General features: G+C 52.4%; 1 protein-coding gene across 3 annotated transcripts; it reads right to left on the bottom strand.

Annotated features, from left to right (window-relative positions):
• Nucleotides 1–148: 148 nt before the first annotated feature.
• Nucleotides 149–16,972, bottom strand: Lsr (lipolysis stimulated lipoprotein receptor). 3 transcript variants are annotated; one of them, XM_051207274.1, is made up of 10 exons: nt 16,600–16,971; nt 15,410–15,754; nt 8,618–8,737; nt 5,175–5,231; nt 4,450–4,596; nt 1,563–1,727; nt 1,389–1,448; nt 1,143–1,277; nt 369–1,000; nt 149–282 (listed from the first exon to the last, which is right to left on the bottom strand). In XM_051207274.1, exons 1-10 carry the CDS (start codon nt 16,691–16,693, stop codon nt 247–249), a joined length of 1,791 nt encoding a protein of 596 aa, XP_051063231.1. In that variant the 5' UTR covers nt 16,694–16,971; the 3' UTR covers nt 149–246. The 3 variants fall into 3 exon arrangements, with proteins under 3 accessions (XP_051063231.1, XP_051063232.1, XP_051063233.1); XM_051207275.1 differs by lacking the exon at nt 5,175–5,231 and having other exon boundaries at nt 16,600–16,970; XM_051207276.1 differs by lacking the exons at nt 4,450–4,596; nt 5,175–5,231 and having other exon boundaries at nt 16,600–16,972.
• Nucleotides 16,973–18,844: the final 1,872 nt, after the last annotated feature.

Here is an 18,844-nt window from a genome sequence, read left to right as displayed (position 1 = left end):
GGGGCGCATGCGCACGCCGGGGCGGGGCAGGGCGGAGGCGGCATGGGGCACGTACTCCAGGCCGCAGGCCAAGGAGAAGGCAGAAGGCCTGTGTGGTTCTTCCCACCCCCCCCCCTCCACCTCGCACAACAAAACAGACGCTTAGAACTTGTGATTAGGTGTTTTATTAGGCTTGGTGAAGAAGAGTTTCATCAGTACTCCGATTAAAAAAAAAAAAAGTATAAAAGCTACATACAAAACGTGGAATCAGACGACTAAACTTTCCCGACTCAGGGCCAAATTCTGTAAAAGGAGGAAAGAAGAAGTGTGAGCCGAACGGGCTGTAGGAGAAGGGGGTGGAGGGCCGAAGTCAGAGGGTCCCGGCTCACCTTCTTCATCCTCCGCTCCCGCGAGGCCTGCGAGTCAGTCTCTGAGTAAGGTGGAGGTGCTGGGGGGTAGCGACCCTCCTCTTCCTCCTCCTCTTCCTCCCTGTAAAGTCTCCTTCTCTCCCCAGACCCCTTTTTCTTTAAGGCCTCTTCTAAAAGTCGCCCATCATAATGAGGGTCCCGTGACCTGGAGCCAGCATCCCGAGGGTCCCGGGATCTCTGATGGGACCTGGGGTCAGCATGGCGGTCCCTAGACCTTAAGTCATCATAGTAGTGAGGGTCTCGGGAATGTGGCAAGTCTCGAGGATCATGGGGGTCATAGAGGTCATCCCGGCTGCGACTTCTGGGAGGTGCATAGGCCCGTCCTCTCCTCCCACTACTTGGGGGAGAAGACCTTCCTGATTCAGTGGAACCAGGCCTGTTGATGTCATCCAGAGCATCCACAGAGCGGGCCCGGGGCCGCCCGGATCCCCAGCCACCCCTTGGCTGTTCTTGAAGGGGTTCCTGCTCCCACATTCTGGGACTCCGAGGTGAGTGGTGATTCCACTCCTCATCCCGGATTGAGGGAAGGGCAGGGCCCCTGGAAGGCCGAGACCTCCAGTCATCTTCATGGAGGGAGGTGACTTCGCTCATGGCTGTAGAGAAGGGAGATGTCACTGGTACTAAGATAGGCTCACCCTTGTCACCCATTACCCACCCCCCCAGCACAGGAGGCGAGGAGTGTAAGATCCATAGCAAGCATACTTCATCCCTCTTAGACTCATATCTGCAGCTCACCCCGTTCCACTCTCCCATTGGGAGGGGGGCCAGGCCGGGAAGGGTCAAAGTTGGCTAGCTCCTTCTCCATGTAGTATAGGACCCTCATGGAGTCGTCCTGCTGGTTAGCCTGTATCCTGTAGCCACTTCGTACTTCTGAGGAGAGGAACAGAAGAACATGGCAATTGATTTGGGGTGAGGGGTGGGCGTGGTGCATGCATGTGGACCAACTCTCCAGGCACATTCAATATCAAAACAGGTTCTTACCCGAAGACACACTGCCATCCATATCACGCATCAGAGGTACCTGGGAGCTGTGGCCGCCGACTAGTAGAGATCATTGGTCAGCGATTGCTCTTGGGAGCAAAAGCAGGGGACCCCCAATCTCCCATGCTCCCCTCCAGCCCTACCCCACCCTGTCTGGTTCCCCCCAGGCCTTACCTGAGCTGTTCCTGTCAAAGTCTCCAGGGTACCTGCTGTAGGTAGGGCCCATGGGAATCATGGCAGGTGGTGGTGGTGGGGTCTTGGCAGGAGAGAGGTGGGTGTAGATGCTGGGGGCATAGATACTGGGGACACCTGAGGTGGCTGCTTTGCCAGCAGCATAAACTGGGAGGGCAAATTGGACAGAAAGGTGATCAGAAGCTATGCTGTCCCGTGCTGGAACTGGGGGGGGGGCTGAGTTTGCCCCCTTCATCTCATTCCTGCAATGCTGTGAGTTAGGGGACGCGAGTCCACACTTCCTGTCTGACTTCACATGGAGTTCTGAGAATAGGGGTGCACACTGGTAGGTCAGGGCCCCTATCTGCACATTAGTTATTTGACAGCAATGGAAATGTTCCCATGTGAAACTCCAGGCTGATTGTCTGTTTTGGTACTGGGAAAGGATCCCAGAACCTTATACTTCCAAGGTTAAGTGTTTTACCACTGAGCCATCTTCCTCCCCCCCCCCTTTTGTCTTGTGATAGGGCTTCTTAAGTGACTCAGAAGGATCTTAAACTCATTCTGTAACCAAGACAGACCTTGAACCTCCTGCCTCAGCCATCATAGAAACTAAGACTGATAGGCTTGCGCCTAAAGGCAATAATAGACAAAGTCACTCAATTTAGAGAAACCCCCCCCCCCCACACACACACACCCGTTCTGGGCCCACTACTGTCTCCATAAGCTGGGGTAGCCTCCTTGAGCAGCCTAGCCCATGCTGTAGAAAAGTCATGACTGGGGTCAGATGAAGTTGTCTTGCCTGCACCCTGGAGTACTACATACCTACAGGGTTTCCAACTGCTGGCCACACCCACCCTACCCACCCATTCGATTCTAGCTTAACAGCTCAAGGGTAAATCCTTCTCAGGCTGGAGGTTGGGTCCTGGTGGCAATTCCTAACTCAGTTCACTGGATCCTGCCTGCTTGGTGGTGCAGGCCTATAATACCAGCTACCTAAGGCTGAAGCAGGAGGGTTACAGCATGTTCAAGGCCTATCAGAGCTAAAGGGATTTCTGACTGTATTATCATTATTTACATTATTGTATGTGTGCCACAGCATGTGTGTGGAAGTCAGGGGATAAGTTGCAGAAATCTGCTCTCTCCTACCACGTGGGTCCCAGGGATCTGACTCCAGGTATCGCGGTTGGCAGTAGGTGCCTTTACTAACTGAGCCATCTTACCGGCTCTGGATTCCTGGAGTTTTCTGTTTTAAAGATTGACTGACTTCTGTTGTTTTCCATTTGTGTATGTGTGGTGGGTGACGGGTTTGTGCATTTGAGCATAGGTGCCAGGGGAAGCCAGAGGAGTAAGATACCCTGTAGCTAAGGTCATAGGCAGTTATGGCTGCCTGGCATGGACCAGGCTGGCTTCAACTCACAGAGCTCCTTCTGCCTCTGCCTCCTGAGATTAAAGGCGTGTAATACCACATTGGGCCAATCTCTCCAGTCTTAAAGGTCTACAGAGTTTTAAGGCCAGATGTTGTCTCAAAGTAAGAAAAAGAGGCCCAGGAATGTAGGTCTAACTGAGCTTGAGGGCCTGGGCTCAAAGCAAAAGTCCCCCGGCCCTCCTACTGGCTCGAAGGTTCCTTGCTCCTCTGACTGGGAAGCAGAAAATTAAAAACGCTTACTCAGCTCTGCCCATGAGGAGCCCCTTCATTAGTAGGTGACTGGCTGGGTTGTAATTAGCAGTAGGGGGTGGTACTTCCTGAGAGCCTCCCATGGGGGAGACAGTCTGTGGGCATGTGACACTAGAGTCTAGATGGATGAAATGTCTTGGGACTCAGCCTCCACATCTGTAAAATGGACTAACAGCCCACGCTAGCAATCAATAACACACAGCAGAGGCTCCTCCGTGAGAGCAGTAGTTCAAGCATATAGTTAGCAGGCTCACCCTGGGCACCTTCACAATAGTCCTTTAACAGGGAAGGGAACATGGCTCAGAGGCCACAGCCAACAGGAGCGGTAAGGAACATGCTATGTGGGCCCCACCAAATGCTGTGCAGAGCTCTGCCACAAACTGCATCAGCCATTTGGCCTGTCCTTTTCTGTGGGCCTGCACCAAGGTACAGAGCTAGCCAAATGCCCCCCCCCCCCGAAAACGAAAGGGCCAGCAGCTTGTCCCCTGAGGGGCACAGGGGGTTGGAGTTACCACTTTGTTCTCCCCCTGCTTTACCTATATGCATTCCTCTTGTCTGGTTCCAGTTCTATCCCCAGCCCTCTGCAGGCGTCCACCTGCCTGTGGGGGCCACGTCTGAATACAGAGGCCCTACGTGGGATGAGCAGTTTTGAGTGGTTTTGTGTTGTGTGAAACTGGCTAGAATGGTGCGCCCCACACCTGCTTAGTGTCTTCCCTTCCCACCTGAGGTTTTTGTTGTTTGTTGACACAGGCTCCTATGTAGCCGAGGTTAGCCTTGAACTTCAGATCTTCCTGTTTCTACTCTCCTAAAGTGCTGGGATTGCCTAGGAAGACTGATGCACCCACCCGGATTTTGTTTTTAAAGGGAGCTTTACTTTCCTGTGAATAATATTTCGTAATGTTGGACACTATTGCTTTTGGTGGCCTTGTTTTTGAGCCACAGCCATAAATTATCCTCTCAAAAGAAAAACTAAAGAGTTTGGGGCTGTAGTTCAGTGGCAGGGTTTTGCCTAGCTGCACAGGGCCCTTGCTTCAATCCCCAACACCAAAGAGAGGTCTCAAAATCAATGAAATGAAAAGCTGAGGTAAGTGACTGATACCAGAGACCATCAGGCTCTACGTGGCCTGCTGTATACAGTGCCTCAGTCTCCAGACCTGGAGGGCAGGCTGATGTGCCCAGTGCAGTTCCAGCGGAAGTGGGGGGGGCACTTACGGGCCTCGGGGCAGCAGCACTTGTCTGGGCAGCAGGGACATCTGACGTAGCAGCAGCAAGTGTGGGGACAACACTGGCACCAGCAGATGCCCAGGAGGAGGAAGAGGAGGAGGCCCGCCAGGCAGACCACGACCACAAAGAGCCAATCTGCAGAGGAAGGAGAGCAGGCCCTGAGCTGGGAGGCCTGAGCCATAACACACGGACGGGACAGGCAGGGCACCCAGGCTCCACAGTGCTGTGGACCCAGCTCTAGGACAAGGGACTAGCTGCAAAGCTCCTCAGAGAACCTGCAACTACCGCTTGGTTCTCTGTGCCCAAGACTAAGGCACAGCAACAGAGGAACACCAACCCCACTGCATCCAGGTCAAGTCCCCCCCCACACACACAAGAGACCATATCCTGAGTTCAGACAAAGCAGAGAGCGAGAGGGAGTCTGGCTGGAGCAACATAAACAAGAAGCAGCTTTCAGGAGGTAAAGAGCCCATACCCGAACCCCAGAACACGGCAGGCACCAGTCACTCGAGTCCCCTGCCTACACCCCAGAACCTCTTCAACCAGCCCAGGCCTCCCCAAGCCCACAGCCAGGCCACTAGATGTCAGAGAATGGGGCAGGTTTAGTGGAGGTCCACAGCAAGAAGTGATTAGGGGGTAGGGAGGGTACTAGAAACAAGCAATCTGCCAGGGCTTTCCCCAAGAGAAGCTCTACCAGGCGGTCCACCCCATACCTTCCAAGGGCCCCGCCCGAAAACCAGGTAGGAGCTCAGGGGCCTCTGAGGTCCTGCCTGGAGGGACAAAAGAGAAACACAATTATGTTGGCCCTGGCCAGCCAAAGCCACCACCCTTAAGAACAGCCAGCTTCAACCCGTCAGTGGAAACCATGCCCTGAGCAGAGACGGAGACAATGGTGACCTAGGACAGTCCTGGCTGGAAGTCTATGCCTTCCACCCTGCCACAAGGGCTCCATCTGAAGGGTTTGACCCCAGCCTGGCACTCACCTCCCCCTACACAGGTATGGCCAGGCATGGTAGGTATATTCTAGAGACCACCAAAAATGGCTTATTGTTTGCTTTGAAACAAGGTCTCTCATGGTGGTTCAAGTTGGTCTTGAACTTGGAGCAATCTTGCTGCCTCTGCCTCCCGAGTTCCTGGATCACAGGCAGGAGCCGACACCCAGGACTCAAAATGAGGAACTTTAGGCAACTTATGGCTGCTGGGGAAGTCAGTCGTTTTTCTTTGGGGATGTGGCCACAGCGCAGGTTTGCCCGTACCCCAGTGGACGGTCCCTCACCCATGAGCAGATACAGTCAACAACAGCAGAACTCAAGTAGTTTTTTTAAAGGGAACTTGGGAGCGGAGTGTGTTGGGGGTGTCTGGGGCAAATTGGAAGTGAGCTGTGGGATATGCATGCATACAGCCAAACATTGTATACTTGTATGAAATTATCAAAGAATAAAGATTATATAAAAGTTAAATTTTGCATAGTCAAATATGAAAAAATTATAATACCAAATATATCATAATGAATTATCTCTACAGCAACATAATTGAAATACTACATACCCACACACCATATATCAAATATATATTTGAAGTGCTGGGTTGAACCCAGGACCACCCAGCTACCCTTTAGCTCACAATATTTCTTTCCAATGTAGTAAGGGGCCATGAAGGCACATTAAAATCATATATATGGTCCTGAGTCTGTGACCCAGGAAGGTTTGAGGTCTATTCACATATGCAAGTTTTAAGACCCAGGTACCATGGAGGTCCTGTGCCCCACAAATATATCACAGGGGTGCCCGGGGTGGGGTGGGTGGGGGAGACAGGCTGGAGAGATGGATGGTTCAGCAGGTAAGCTGTTCTTCCAAAGGACCTGGATTCCATTCCCAGCAACCACATGGCAGCTCACAACTGTCTGTAACTGCAGTTCCAGGGAATCTGACACCCTTACACCAATAAATACAGTTAAATAAATTACTTGTTAAAAAGTATGAGAGTGCGCACACGTGCTCGCGTGCACACATACACACAGGAAACTATGATTCCACGCCAACACACCTCCAGAGCACATGCACCTGGAAGCTGGGTGTCCTCTTGGCTGAGGCAGGGATAACAGGAGGTTCAACCAGCCTTAGCTACACAATGAACTGAAGATTACATGAGACCCAGGCTCACAACAAACGAGAAATGAATTAAAAACCCCAAACAACGTGTAGTTCAAGAGGCCACATGACACTAGGTATACTCACTCTCCTCTCCCCGAGGGCACAGCTGGGGTTTGCCCTGACACACCAGCAACACCTTAGTGGCTAATGTTGTGCAGTCGAGTTACTTGGGATTTAAAAACTTCAGTTTCAGCCAGTTGCGTGGCACATACTATAACCTAAGTACTCGAGGGAGGAAATACAGGAGGCTTTCCGATTCAATTTGAGCTACATAGTGAGACCCTGATTCCGAAAAGTTCCTAGTTCAATTTTAACACGATAAGCAACTAGCTGTAAACCACAAACATGGCACAAAACTTGTGAGACCCTGAGTAGCTCCGAGAACTGTTGATGGCACATGCCAATAAAGCCTAGGTGACTGGACAGTGGATTCCACCACTTGCCCTTTGTCCTATGGCTCAAGCCCTCTCTGGACCTGTTCCCATCATGCATTTGCTCACACACGAGGACAGCAATCACAACCAAGGGTTCTCTCACAGCCAGCACATGCCATGCAAGATTACAGAGTGGCTTCTGATTGGCCCAGGCAAGGAAACCACTTGGCCAGACTGGAGACCCTGGGGACACTCTACCTTGTCCCTGCCATCTGCTTTGTTTTAGACACACTCCAATTTCCACACACTGCCTAAGTCACCCACAACACCACCCCCCACAAGGACAGAAGACAAATTTCTGTGTTTGCACAAAGGACTCATGGTACACTGTGGCCCTGGGAATGTGACCGGAGGTTAGCCCAACCTCAGTTATACAAGTTGCCTTCCAGATCCAGAATACACAGAAAAATACCCAAGAGAAAATGTCCCCAGGGCTGGGGAGATGGCTCAGTGGTTTAAGAGCACTGGCTGCTCATCCTGAGGACCCAGGTTCAATTCCCCAGCACCCACATGACAGCTCCCAACTATCTATAACTCTTGGTTCCAGGGGATATGGTACCCTGACTCAGACATATATGTAGGCAAAACAATACATAAAACTACGGACCTCTGTGAGTTTGAGGCCAGCTTGATCTACAGAGTTCCATGAAAAACTCCACAAATCCTGAAAAAACAACAACCCAAAAAAAAAAAAAAGAAAAAAAAGAAAAAGAAAAATCCCCCGCTCCCCTTTAAAACAGGTCTTACTATGTAGTCCAGGCTAGCTAGAAATTCACTGTGTAGCTACGACTAACTTTAAATTGATATAGCCTAGGCTGTCCCAAAAGGGACCAAAAGTAGCTTAGGAGTGGCCTAGAACTCTTGATGGTATTAACTCAGCCTCCCAAGCGCAGGGAATCCAGCATGGGCCACCACCCTCTCAGAATACACCTTATCAAACATGCCCGGAATTGTTTTCTTAACTCTTACCCTCTCAGCAACAATGTAACAGCTTGCACCGTAACACACTTGCTTTATCCGCTATTCTAAGTAACCTTGAGCCATGGAAAGGTTACATTCTATATTCTGTGTGAGCGCTCCTGTTTCCCCAGAAGGAACCCACAACCCAACCCCCACAGTCAAGGAAGTTCTTACTGCCGATAAACCCTGCCCACCTTTTACTTTTTGTTTTGGGGCAGGGTCTCTCTATTTTGTAGATCGGTCTACCCTGGAACTCGCTTTGTAGACCAGGGTGTCCTCAGACAGAGACGCATCTGCCTCTGCCTTCCAAGTGCTGGGACCAAAAGCCCTGGGCACCTGGCTCCATCCGTATGTTTTAGAGTCAGGGACCAGCGGACCCCTCAGTTCCCGTCACATTGACGCTGGCTGATTTGAATATAGGGAAGGGTTCTGTCTGGGGTGCAAGGCACAGAGAAGCCCAAGTGACTGGCAGTGCCCCAAAGGGGAGCAAGCAGGCGACAGGACCCAGCACGGCAGCTGGATGACAGAGGGTGAACACACAAGAGTGGACAAAAGGAGGACCAGCCCCCCCACCCCAGGGCCCTCTGAACCCAGCCCCACTACACTCACCAAGGACAATGAGCTCTGCATAGGCCTCGTTGTTCCCATCCAGATCCTGGGCTGAGACCACAGAGCAGTAATACACCCCACTGTCCCCCCAGGCCGTCTGCTCGAACGTCAAGTCAGCATCTGTGTCAGGAGGAGACAGCATGAAGACACCTCAGGGGAGGGTGTTCCTTAGATCAATAGGAGTGTCGAGTGTCCGTCTGACCCTTTCCCCCAAACCCCCGACATCGTGGGAAGGGGCTGCAAGTGAGTCAAGTAAAAATTAAATCATTATTTGGCACTGCAGAAACGGCTCATCTGTTAAGAGCATTCTTTGCTTTTGCTGAGTTCCTAGCACCCGCGCGAGAGTTTACAACCATCTGTAATTTTAGTTCCAGGGGATCCGGTACCCTCCCTGACCTCCCCAAGCACTGGGCACACACATGGTGGTGCACAGGCATACACACAGGCAAAAAAAAAAAAAAAAAATCATACATGAAATAAGAACTAAATCACCAGGCTTTTGTTTAATATAGTATCTCACTATGTAGCCCAGGCTGGCCTTGAATTGGAAATCCTCCCAAACACAGCTTCCCAAGTGCTGGAATTGCAGACACTACCTCACCCAGCTAAAATGAAACCATTCTTGCGAGAGCATACTACTTTTGATGGTACTGCTCTGAACACCAAACATGGGTTATCTGAAACCATCTGGGTGCCAGGCGTGGTGGCTGGAGCTGCTCATCCTGCACCCAGGAAGGTGAGGCAGCATGAAGGTGAGGAAGCTGAACACCAGTCTGAGCTACAGTCTGACCTTACCTCAAAATAAACAGACACAGGCGAGGGCTGAAGCTCAGCGGCAGGCACACTGTTTGCCTAGCACAGAGCCCCTGACTCAGCCCAGCACTGCCAAACCAGAAACAGCCCAAACCAAGCCTAGGAGGTGAGCATCACTGCACTGTGGTTTTGGGGTGAGACGTGGTGTGGAGTGATGACCTAATCCAGCCAAAGGCAGTGACTCCAGTGCCTCCTGCGCTTTCAACTCAGACTCGTCCTTCCTACCGAGTCTCAAAGCCCAAGTCCCACCTTCCTGGTCAGACCCTGAGGCTGGGCGCATAGCTAAGAAGCCAAGCTAACTAGGCCAGATCCCAGATAGGAGCACCGAGGAGTGGGTGTTGACAGGTGCGGGAGCACCATTCTCGGTTCCAAGCCCACCCTGTCCCGTTCAGTCCCCACATTCCAGGTCAGTCCTGGGGCTTGGGGACGCTCTGGTCTGAAGCAGCCCCAGGCAGGGAGCCTGCTAATCACACCACTAATGAAAGTCTTTCAGCACATCCGGTCTCCTCTCCACTCCTCAGGTCCTAATTACTTCTACCCTTTCATCCACCCAGCAATACAGGACGGGGAAGCTTGGAGACTCTGCCCTAGTGGTAAGCATTTCTTCCAGCCAATAGAACCCCAGGGGAATCGTGCCTGCTGTCTTCTCAGCCATAGGCTCCTAATGACCTGGTCCCATGGACTTAGGAGCCTGCATGACATCTGTCCACCACACCCGTGTTAACCTCGGCTGCCCAAATCCATGGTACCTGGCACCTCCTGGGACCTTAGCTACTGAGGGCTAAAGCTTCCTCCAAGGAAACCCCTATTTATTCAGAGGCAAGATTTCACTATTAAGACCTGGCAGCCAAGGGCTGGAAAGATGGCCCAGCAGTTAAAAGCACTGGCTGCTCTTCCAGAAGACCCCACCGGGACACTAGAGGCTCACAGCTGTCTGCAATTCCAGTTCCAGGGGCCCGGCCCCTCACACAGACAAAACATCAATACACATAAAGATAAACCTTAACAACAACAAAAAAGGGTAGTGGAGGCGCACGCCTTTAATCCCAGCTCTCGGGAGGTAGAGGCAGGAGGATCTCTGTGAGTTCGAGGTTCGCCAAACCTACAAAGTGAGTCCCGGGACAGCCAGGGCTATTATGCAGAGAAACCCTGTCTCAAAAAACAACCAAACAAACAAAGCGAAACCCCTTTCCAGATCATGCCAAGCACAGTCCCCAGGCCTGCAAAGCCCTTAGCATGTTCTCCTCTGGTCACTAGTTCTACGTCTTTCCTGCGAGCTTACTGCCCTCCAGCCTATCCTTTCTGCCCGCCTGCTCCAGCTAGATTCCTTTCTCCATCCAGCTAGGTTCTGTCTCCTTACTCAGGACCCAATCTGGAAGAGCACTCTCCCTGGCCACGCCAACTCACATGGCTCCCGTGCTGAAGCCTGACTCCCTGCTCATGGGCTAACTGCCACTCCTTCACCTATGACAATATGGCAGAAAACCGGAGTCCGCCTCAGTCACCTCTGAGGGATGGAGGGCTATCCCTCTCCTTAGGACTCCAGACACCTGGTTATCAAATAAACGCCTGATCCATTCACTCAGCATTCAACAAGGCTGGGGGTATGGGTGGCAATGTCTACGATTGCCAGCCCTGGGGAGGTTAAGGCAGGAGGATGGAGGGTTGGAAGCTAGCCTGGACTATACAGGGAAGACCACCTCAACCCCTGACCCTCAACAAACAAACTGCATGGAATGTCTCCAGAAGTGTTTAAGTACCCTTCCTTAGAAAGCAAAGGTTCGGCCGGGTGTGACGGTGCAAGCCCACCACGGTCCCAGCACTCTGGAGGCAGATGCAGGGAGACCTCTGTGAGTTCGAGGCCTACAGAGCTAGTTCCAGGACAGTTAGGGGTACAGAGTAACCCACAAATACAACAGAAAAAAAAATCCAAGAAATCAAAGGTTTTCAGTGTGGCCAGGGGATAGGTACCCCGGCCCTTCCAGGGAATTCCAAGGCCACACTTATTTTACAGCACTAACACACGTCCAGCTTTAACCTCTCAGAAACATTCAAAGGCATTTCCCATGTAATCTCACAGCAAACTAAAGCTGCTTGGAGAATCCTGCTTCTGCTGAGAATCTTGCTTCTGCTGAGCCAGGCCAAGGAAATGCATAGAAACAGAAAACAATACCACTTGCCTCATTTAAAGAATTCTTTTTTAGTTATGGGAGGTTTTTTTTTTTCCCCCATAAAAGGTATGTTTATTTCTTATTGGTTGACTTTCTTCCTTTTGAGACTGGCTCACTAGGACCTCACTTTGCAGACCAGGCTGGCCTGGAACTCGCACATTAATTTGCTAATTATAAAAATAGAAGCTTGAGCCAGAGGCTGAAATGGGAGGATTCTGAGTTCAGTGCCAGCCTGGGATACAGAAGACAGGCACAAATGGGTCTCAAGAGTTCTTTTGTAATAAGATGCTCAGAGGTTCTAAGAACCTAGAAACTTCCTGGAGGAAGCTTATCCTTCCGACCAGAGCTAAAGCACACTGCCTACCAGGTGGAGCGAAGCAGTATAAAGGACATGACCTAGGAGAGATGGAAAGTACCAGGCGTGGGAGCGGGGGCCGTTCAACTCTGGGAAGGCTGCCCAGGGTGACCTTGGAGGGCTGAAGACCAACTCACCCTCCAAGGTCAGCCTTCTAGCTACTGCTGACTGAGCTGGTGTTAGGCGAAGATTCCCCTGCCCCCCCCATCGCAGATCCCCATCTCTCCACAAACTCCTCAAAACTCAGTAACTTAAGACTGTCCTAAATATCCAATTTTTCTGTACTGCTCCCTGGACCCAACAGTGTCTGGGATCCAACAGTAAGTGTTGGGGCGCCCACGGTTAACGCTCTTGGACATAGCACAAGGGGTCCCTGGATTCATGGGATTGGCTGGTAGGGAGGTCCACTGGCTATGGTACCCACTTGGTTGTTTTGTCTCCCATGGGTCTGTGGATTGACTGCTCTCCCCTGACCCACGCACAATACAGCAGGTCCTGCCCAAAGACGAAGGAGTGAACAGGAACCCCCTGCCACAGGAAATGATCACATAAGCCAGACATTAAAACCAAGGGCCTCCAGGACCAGATCTGGGCCCCGCTGTATTGTATTTGGCCCATCCGATGTTTTCAGAGCCCATGAACAGTAAGCTTTCCGGCTTCTTTTGATCACTCCTGAGGCCTGGGCCCACCTCCTTCCTGTGGGGCACACCCTGTTCCTGGTCACTGCTGCCCCCCCCCCTCACAGGGACTGGGTACTGATTGCTTGTGTGAGGTGAGAAAGCCAAGGTACTGGTCTCCAGCGGGGAACGGAGGCTGGGCTCTTCTATGGCTACGTCCTGACTCCTGTTGGCACACAGCAGAGGGAGCATCATGATTTCAAGTCCTTAGGGTCCTAGTCAATGCTGCTCAGAGTGGGGGCACATGGCTCCAAGCAGCCCGGAGAGGTTAACACTAGGGCCTCCGATAAAACACCCCAGACCCCCAAAGCAGGAGTGGGAGAGACACTGGAGGACTGACACTATTTCTGCCATCCCTCTTCTCTTTTGCAGTCCCTGGGGACCCGTGTCCTTACCCTTACTAGACAGGTGCCGCCGTACCTCCAGCCCTTTACTCTTCACTTTTGGAGACAGGGTTTCCGCTAAGTGGCCCAGCTGGCCTTGAACTTCTGCCCCTCTGCCTCAGCCTCCTGAGTAGTGAGGAACAGGCTACACTCACGTTCACTCTTAAACGCCAGGAGGGCGGGTGACCCTAGGGATGCCCAAGAGCTGAAGAGGAAGGAAGTTCCCATGGCTACTTGGACCTTTGAAAGGATGGCGTCTTAACTACCACACCTGAAATCAGCCAGCTGGGGACTCTGTCTTTGAGGTCTCTGGGTCATGAGGTCCCCCAGGGTATTTATTTCCTGATAGACATTCCCGAGTTTTTGCGTCCCTCAGAGCAGACGCAGGTCCAGCCAGCCTCCAAGGACAGTCTCTGTATTTGTGTTATCCTGATCAAGGTTGAGCGATTACCCCCAAGGAACCCAACCTCTCCCCGACTTCAAGGGCAGCTGGAAACTGAGGAGAGTTTCCATGGAGATTCAAGGCAATTCCTCAAGACCCGATTCCTTGGGACCGATCTTTCATCTGTGGCCTGATGGGGAGAGGACATACTCTACAACCTGGTTTCCAGGGATCTGCAACTAGTCATCTCGTCCCCTGTGCACCCACACAGAATTTAAAGCCAACCCTGTAAGGCAAAGAATGGATGGATACATCCATTACCTGGGAACCCCTGGCCTGCTGCTGTCCCTCTGTCTGTCCTCTGCCCTTTGGAGTCTTCGATCACACTGGCCAAGATGGCATTCCAAGTTGTTCAACACACACCACCAAATGTTCTCTTTGGATTTGTACAACTATATGAAAACTCCCATACTTAAAAAAAAAAAAAAAATCCTCTCAGCCGGGCGTTGGTGGCCCACGCCTTTGATCCCAGCACTCAGGAGGCAGAGGCAGGAGGATCTCGTGTGAGTTTGAGGCCAGCTTGGTCTACAGAGTGAGTTCCAGGACAGGCTCCAAAGCCATAGAGAAACCCTGTCTCAGAAAACCAAAACAAACCAAAAGGGAAAACCCGTCCTGAGAATGGCGGGCCTCCAACTTGCTACACAGCCGAGGGTGCTTTAGCCCTGGTCCAGCTCCGCTCCCCAGTGCTAGGTTACAGGTGTGTGGCACATGCCCAGCACTCTCAGACTTCCTAAGTCTTCTTTTCACGGCCAATGTCACTTCTAGAAGGTAATTTAGGGCAGGACAGGATCTGGGCTGTTCGGCTTACTACTGTATTCCCAGTGCTTCCAACAGCACCTGGGGCATAGCAGATCCTTGATAAACACCAAGTCAATGGCTATGGATATAATCCAGTGGTAGAGCTGCCTAGAATCCCCCAGTGAGGGGCTGGGGTGTGGCTCAGTGGTAGAGTCCCTGCCTAGAATCCCCCAGTGAGGGGCTGGGGGTGTGGCTCAGTGGTAGAGCCGCCTAGAATCCCCCAGTGAGGGGCTGGGGGTGTGGCTCAGTGGTAGAGCCCCTGCCTAGAATCCCCCAGTGAGGGGCTGGGGATGTGGCTCAGTGGTAGAGCCCCAGCCTAGAATCTTCCACTAAGGGGTTAGGGTGTGGCTCAGTGGTAAGAGTATCTGCCTAACATGTGCCAAGCCCTGGATTCCATCTCTAGCAATACCAGAAAACAAGAATAACAGATGAATGAATGAACGAACGAATGAATGAATAATTGCACACTAGGCCTACAATGGTAGAGTTAGGTCACAGCTGTTCTCAATTGTGTAACTCCCAGCAAGCCACTTGTCTCTAAAATGACAATAATAGAACAGAGTCCCTCCATTGCTGTGTGGTCTACCTGCGTTAATCCACTCCAGGTAAATATGAATCAGGCCTTGGGCCCCACTATAGCACAAGTGGGTCTTGAACTTAAGATCCATCTGCCTCAGCCTCCCGAGTGCTGGGATTACAGGCACGAACCGCCGCAGCTGGCTGAAGTATTATTTCTTACTGTTGGCATTTTTACTATTAATTATAAAATGAATCCCCACTAGGTTTTTGTTTGTTTTAAATCTGCAAGCTTTTTACACTATGTTGAGTCAGTCTCTCTTACCACACCCTGAGCTCCATAGGAGAGTGGCTTGATGGTTTTACTTGCGTTCTTCGCAGAGCCTGGAGTAAACCTGGTATATAGTAGGGGCTGTATTGTGGGCTAATGGGATGGAAGGATAGACGGGCGATGGGTGACATGTGGGTGAATGGATATGTGGGTGGGTGAATGAATGGATAGGTGGAGGAATTGGTGAATGGATGAGTGGAAGGACAGGTTGGTAACTGGAAGGATCCCTCCCTTCATTAGTCCACGGACACACTCAAACACTCACCCCCACCACCCAGCAGGCTCCTCCCGCCTTGCCCCACATACTTCCTGTGATGGTGATCCTCCTGCCCTGGTAGTAGTCCCCTAGGGTCACAGCATTGCCCTGCTTGGTGGCCACCACCCTGACAGTGCGTACACTGTCCTGGCACTCCACGTAGGGGTTGTAGCCAGGGTTGCCAGCAGCCAGCTGGGCATTTATCTGGTTCTCCACGCTGGCGGGGGAGAAGGCATCGGCAACTCGGTCTCGGCAGAATGACTTGTACTTCCAGATCACGATGGGGGATGAGATTGAGTTGCTCATCTGATAGGTGCAGGGCAGCGTCACTGGCTGGAACAGGATCACTACGTGGTAGGGGTCAGACACAGTCACCTGGATGGTGCTGGCAGGGGCTGGGAAAAAGAGGAGGATCAGCCCAGTGGGGAACCACACAGCAAGGAGCCACACCACTTGACACTGTGTGGCCCCGCCCCCGCCCCCAGCACCTGGCATACTGTTCCTTAATCCCTTAGACTGGTGAGGCAGATTGGATATGCCCATTTTATACACCCTTGGGACTGAAAAGTGATAACTACGTAGCCCCACGGGCCAGGTCCCTGGAATACTCCGCCCATCTCTCCCTACCCAGAGACTCCTTAAAATGCACACCCAAACGCAGACAGAACCCTTCAGCTCCCACCTGAGCCAACATTCAATGTAGGGGAGCGCGGGCCAGCGTAGGATGGTTAGAGGTTCAAAAGTCCACCCTACTGATACCCGGGATGTGGGTGGGGAGTCCCCAATTCCACACCCATTCCAGGCCAGGTCACTGTTTCTCGATCTCTTCTTTCAGGAAACATCTGATCTAGTAGTCCTGGAGTGCCCTTTCCCCGTTACCCCAACACTCAGAAATCTCGGGGTGTGCCCAAGTTCCCAATGCCTGGCTTTTCCCATGATCGGAGGGCCCTTGGTCCTGTCCCACAAAGGGTCCCATTCTCCCTACAGGGAGTGAAACTCTGGATCCCCAGAGTTTCCCGAGTTTCACTTCCTGTTATCTCTAACAAAGGCGGAGGAGCGGGCTGGACACGCCAATAGAAGAAATTCCCTTCCTCTGGCACACAGGGGTCTCCCCAACCAGGTGGGAATCGGTGGTCTCTTGGTTCCGGCTCCTCCAGGACCGGTGAAAACCGCAGCCCTCCATCCACCCCCTGTAGTGCCCTCCCGCCGTCTCACAGCACTGGGTACCCCCAATCCTTACCTGGACAGTAAATGATGAGAAAGAGCCACACGAAGAGTATAGTGGCCGGGCGGTAGCCAGGCGCCCCAGCACGCGCGCTGGGCGCCGGCGCCATCGCGGCCGTCTAGCAGCGACGGAGCCCGCGCGTCCCCTCCCAAGTATCCCGAGAGTAGGGGGCGCGGCGAGCACCAAGGCCGAGAAGGGTAGTTGCTCCGCCCGGCCCCTAATCCAAGTCCATTTTCCCCACCCTGCAGGAGTTCTAGCCTACAAAAAAAACTTGGACGAAACTCATGCCTTCGGCTCTCCCGGGACAACTGACCCAGTGCGCGGTGGCTCTCCGGGTCACTCCACCCCCTGTGCACTCCCAGGAATGGATCCGCCCAGGTACACAAGGGTGGGAGCCCCGGGGCTGGGCTTGGGGGTGGGTGGCAGAGGAGGGGCTTGCGGGCCTCCCTCCCCGGAAGTGGGCTGACTCAGGTGCGCTCCTGCCCCCAGGGCCTGAACCAAGTGACCGTTTAGCCAGGAGGCGCCCACATTCTAGGCGACCGGTGCAGCCACCTGCTGCTCTGGCCAAAGCTGCTAGGACCGTGCTCCCTGAAGACAGACCCTCTGGGGGTGCTGCACCTGCCGAGAGGAGCCGGCCCTGCCGCGCACCTGTTCGCTGCCGGTCCACACCCCTGTCCCCGGCACCGATGGACCCGCCTAGGTGCGCCCTGCGGGGAGGTGCCAGGCACAGCTAGATCCCGGCTGGCAGAGGCGTGTCGGTGACGCCGCCTGCCTTCCCACTCTCGTCTCGGTGGAGGAGGTGACGCGGGCCTTTTGGGCTCCCAGTTGGATGACTCAAGGAGTCAATGAGGTTCCCCCCTAAGAGGGATGCTCTGGCCCCGCAGGCCAATGCTCGAGGGGACAGAACCTTTGCAAAAGTTGCAGGTGTACATCGTCGATTTCCAACCCTTTCCCTAACTTGTGGTTCCTTTTCCACCTTCCCCCTCAGGCGTCCCTCACTCTAGGTCAGGTTTCCGGAAGTTGTGATGCTTAATGGCGCTGAGCCAAGACTGGAGACCAGGAGACTTGTCTCGGTTCAAAGGTTCCCAGGCCGACACCTGCACCCCGGGTATGACCAACTGCTCTCGCCCTTCTCAGCGTTACACTACTGCTCCCTCGTGGAGCCGAGAGGAAACGCATTCTAGGAAATTGTAAACTGGCCATTCCCTGGTGCGTTGGGAACTCTCTTGTTAGGGCTCGGGCGGCGTTGGTAGTGCACGCCTTTAATCCCAGCAGAGGCGGGCGGATCTCTGTGAGTTCGAGGCCAGCCTGGTCTACAGAGCGAGTTTCAGGACAGGCTCCAAAGCCACACAGAGAAACCCTGTGTCAAACAAACAAACAGAAACACCAAACTCGTGTTAAGTTACATACTTGTGCTCAGAGATCTCCCGTAGTCTGTTCTTACTCCAAAGCAAATCTCAAAATACTCATACTGGTCTGATTGTCCCTTCCCAATGTCATTTTACCCTCTTCGATTAGCCACACTGGCCTGGCTCGGTGGTCCTGAATCAGACTTCCACACATGGCTGGTATCACTACCAGAATACCTTTCCTGCAGCGGACATCTGATCCCATTTTCCTTAGGGTGGCATTCAAAGGCAAAGGCTCTTCATAAAATTTCACCCTGCTCATGAGCTATCATGGTTTTTAAATAGAAGAACTCTCCATAGCCATCATTTTTACCGTTTGTAATCCTAAACCAGTAATATATGTTATTTTGTGTTTTGTACACATCACTATTATCAATATGTTAGCGATTCCTGGGACTTGGTCACCATCACCTTCAACATACGAAAGGGAATCTGTATTAGATGAGGACCCACCCTAAATCACTGAATTTTCACTCAATATTTGCACATACTCTATCTCCAAATGAAGATAGGTCTGAAAGTAGGGGTTCAGCACATATCCCGGCAGGCTAATCCGCAATTTCTCTCTCCCACTTTTTCTCTTCAAATAATCTGATACTTTACTAGTCAGGTTTTCATTCTCTATTTTATCCGGGCCTAAAGGCAATGCTGCTCAGTAAATACTCCACCTGGCCCTTCTGTAGTTCCGTGGGCTACAAGGTCAATGACAGTAGCATAAGCAGAAGTATGGCTTCCCCTCCCAGCCCAGAGCATTCCATCGGCAGTATGTGACACAAGGACCTCCCTCCTGCTGCCACAGCAACCAGTATTTCAGCTGGCATCGGTGGGGACCTTGTGGAGGGGCCCTCTCC

This window comes from Phodopus roborovskii, unplaced genomic scaffold (assembly GCF_943737965.1).
Source record: "Phodopus roborovskii unplaced genomic scaffold, PHOROB, whole genome shotgun sequence".
Classification (NCBI taxonomy): Eukaryota; Metazoa; Chordata; class Mammalia; order Rodentia; family Cricetidae; genus Phodopus; species Phodopus roborovskii.
This window is presented reverse-complemented; position numbering and strand designations above follow the sequence as displayed.

Excerpts from the sequence above, each read along its gene's own strand:
- Lsr (XM_051207274.1), bottom strand. The coding sequence starts at position 16,693 with ATGGCGCCGGCGCCCAGCGCGCGTGCTGGGGCGCCTGGCTACCGCCCG. Across the intron at positions 8,738-15,409 it reads GAGGATCACCATCACAGGAA|ATGCTGACTTGACGTTCGAG; the intron begins GTATGTGGGGCA and ends CTCCTGACACAG. Across the intron at positions 283-368 it reads GGGAGCGGAGGATGAAGAAG|AATTTGGCCCTGAGTCGGGA; the intron begins GTGAGCCGGGAC and ends CTCCTTTTACAG.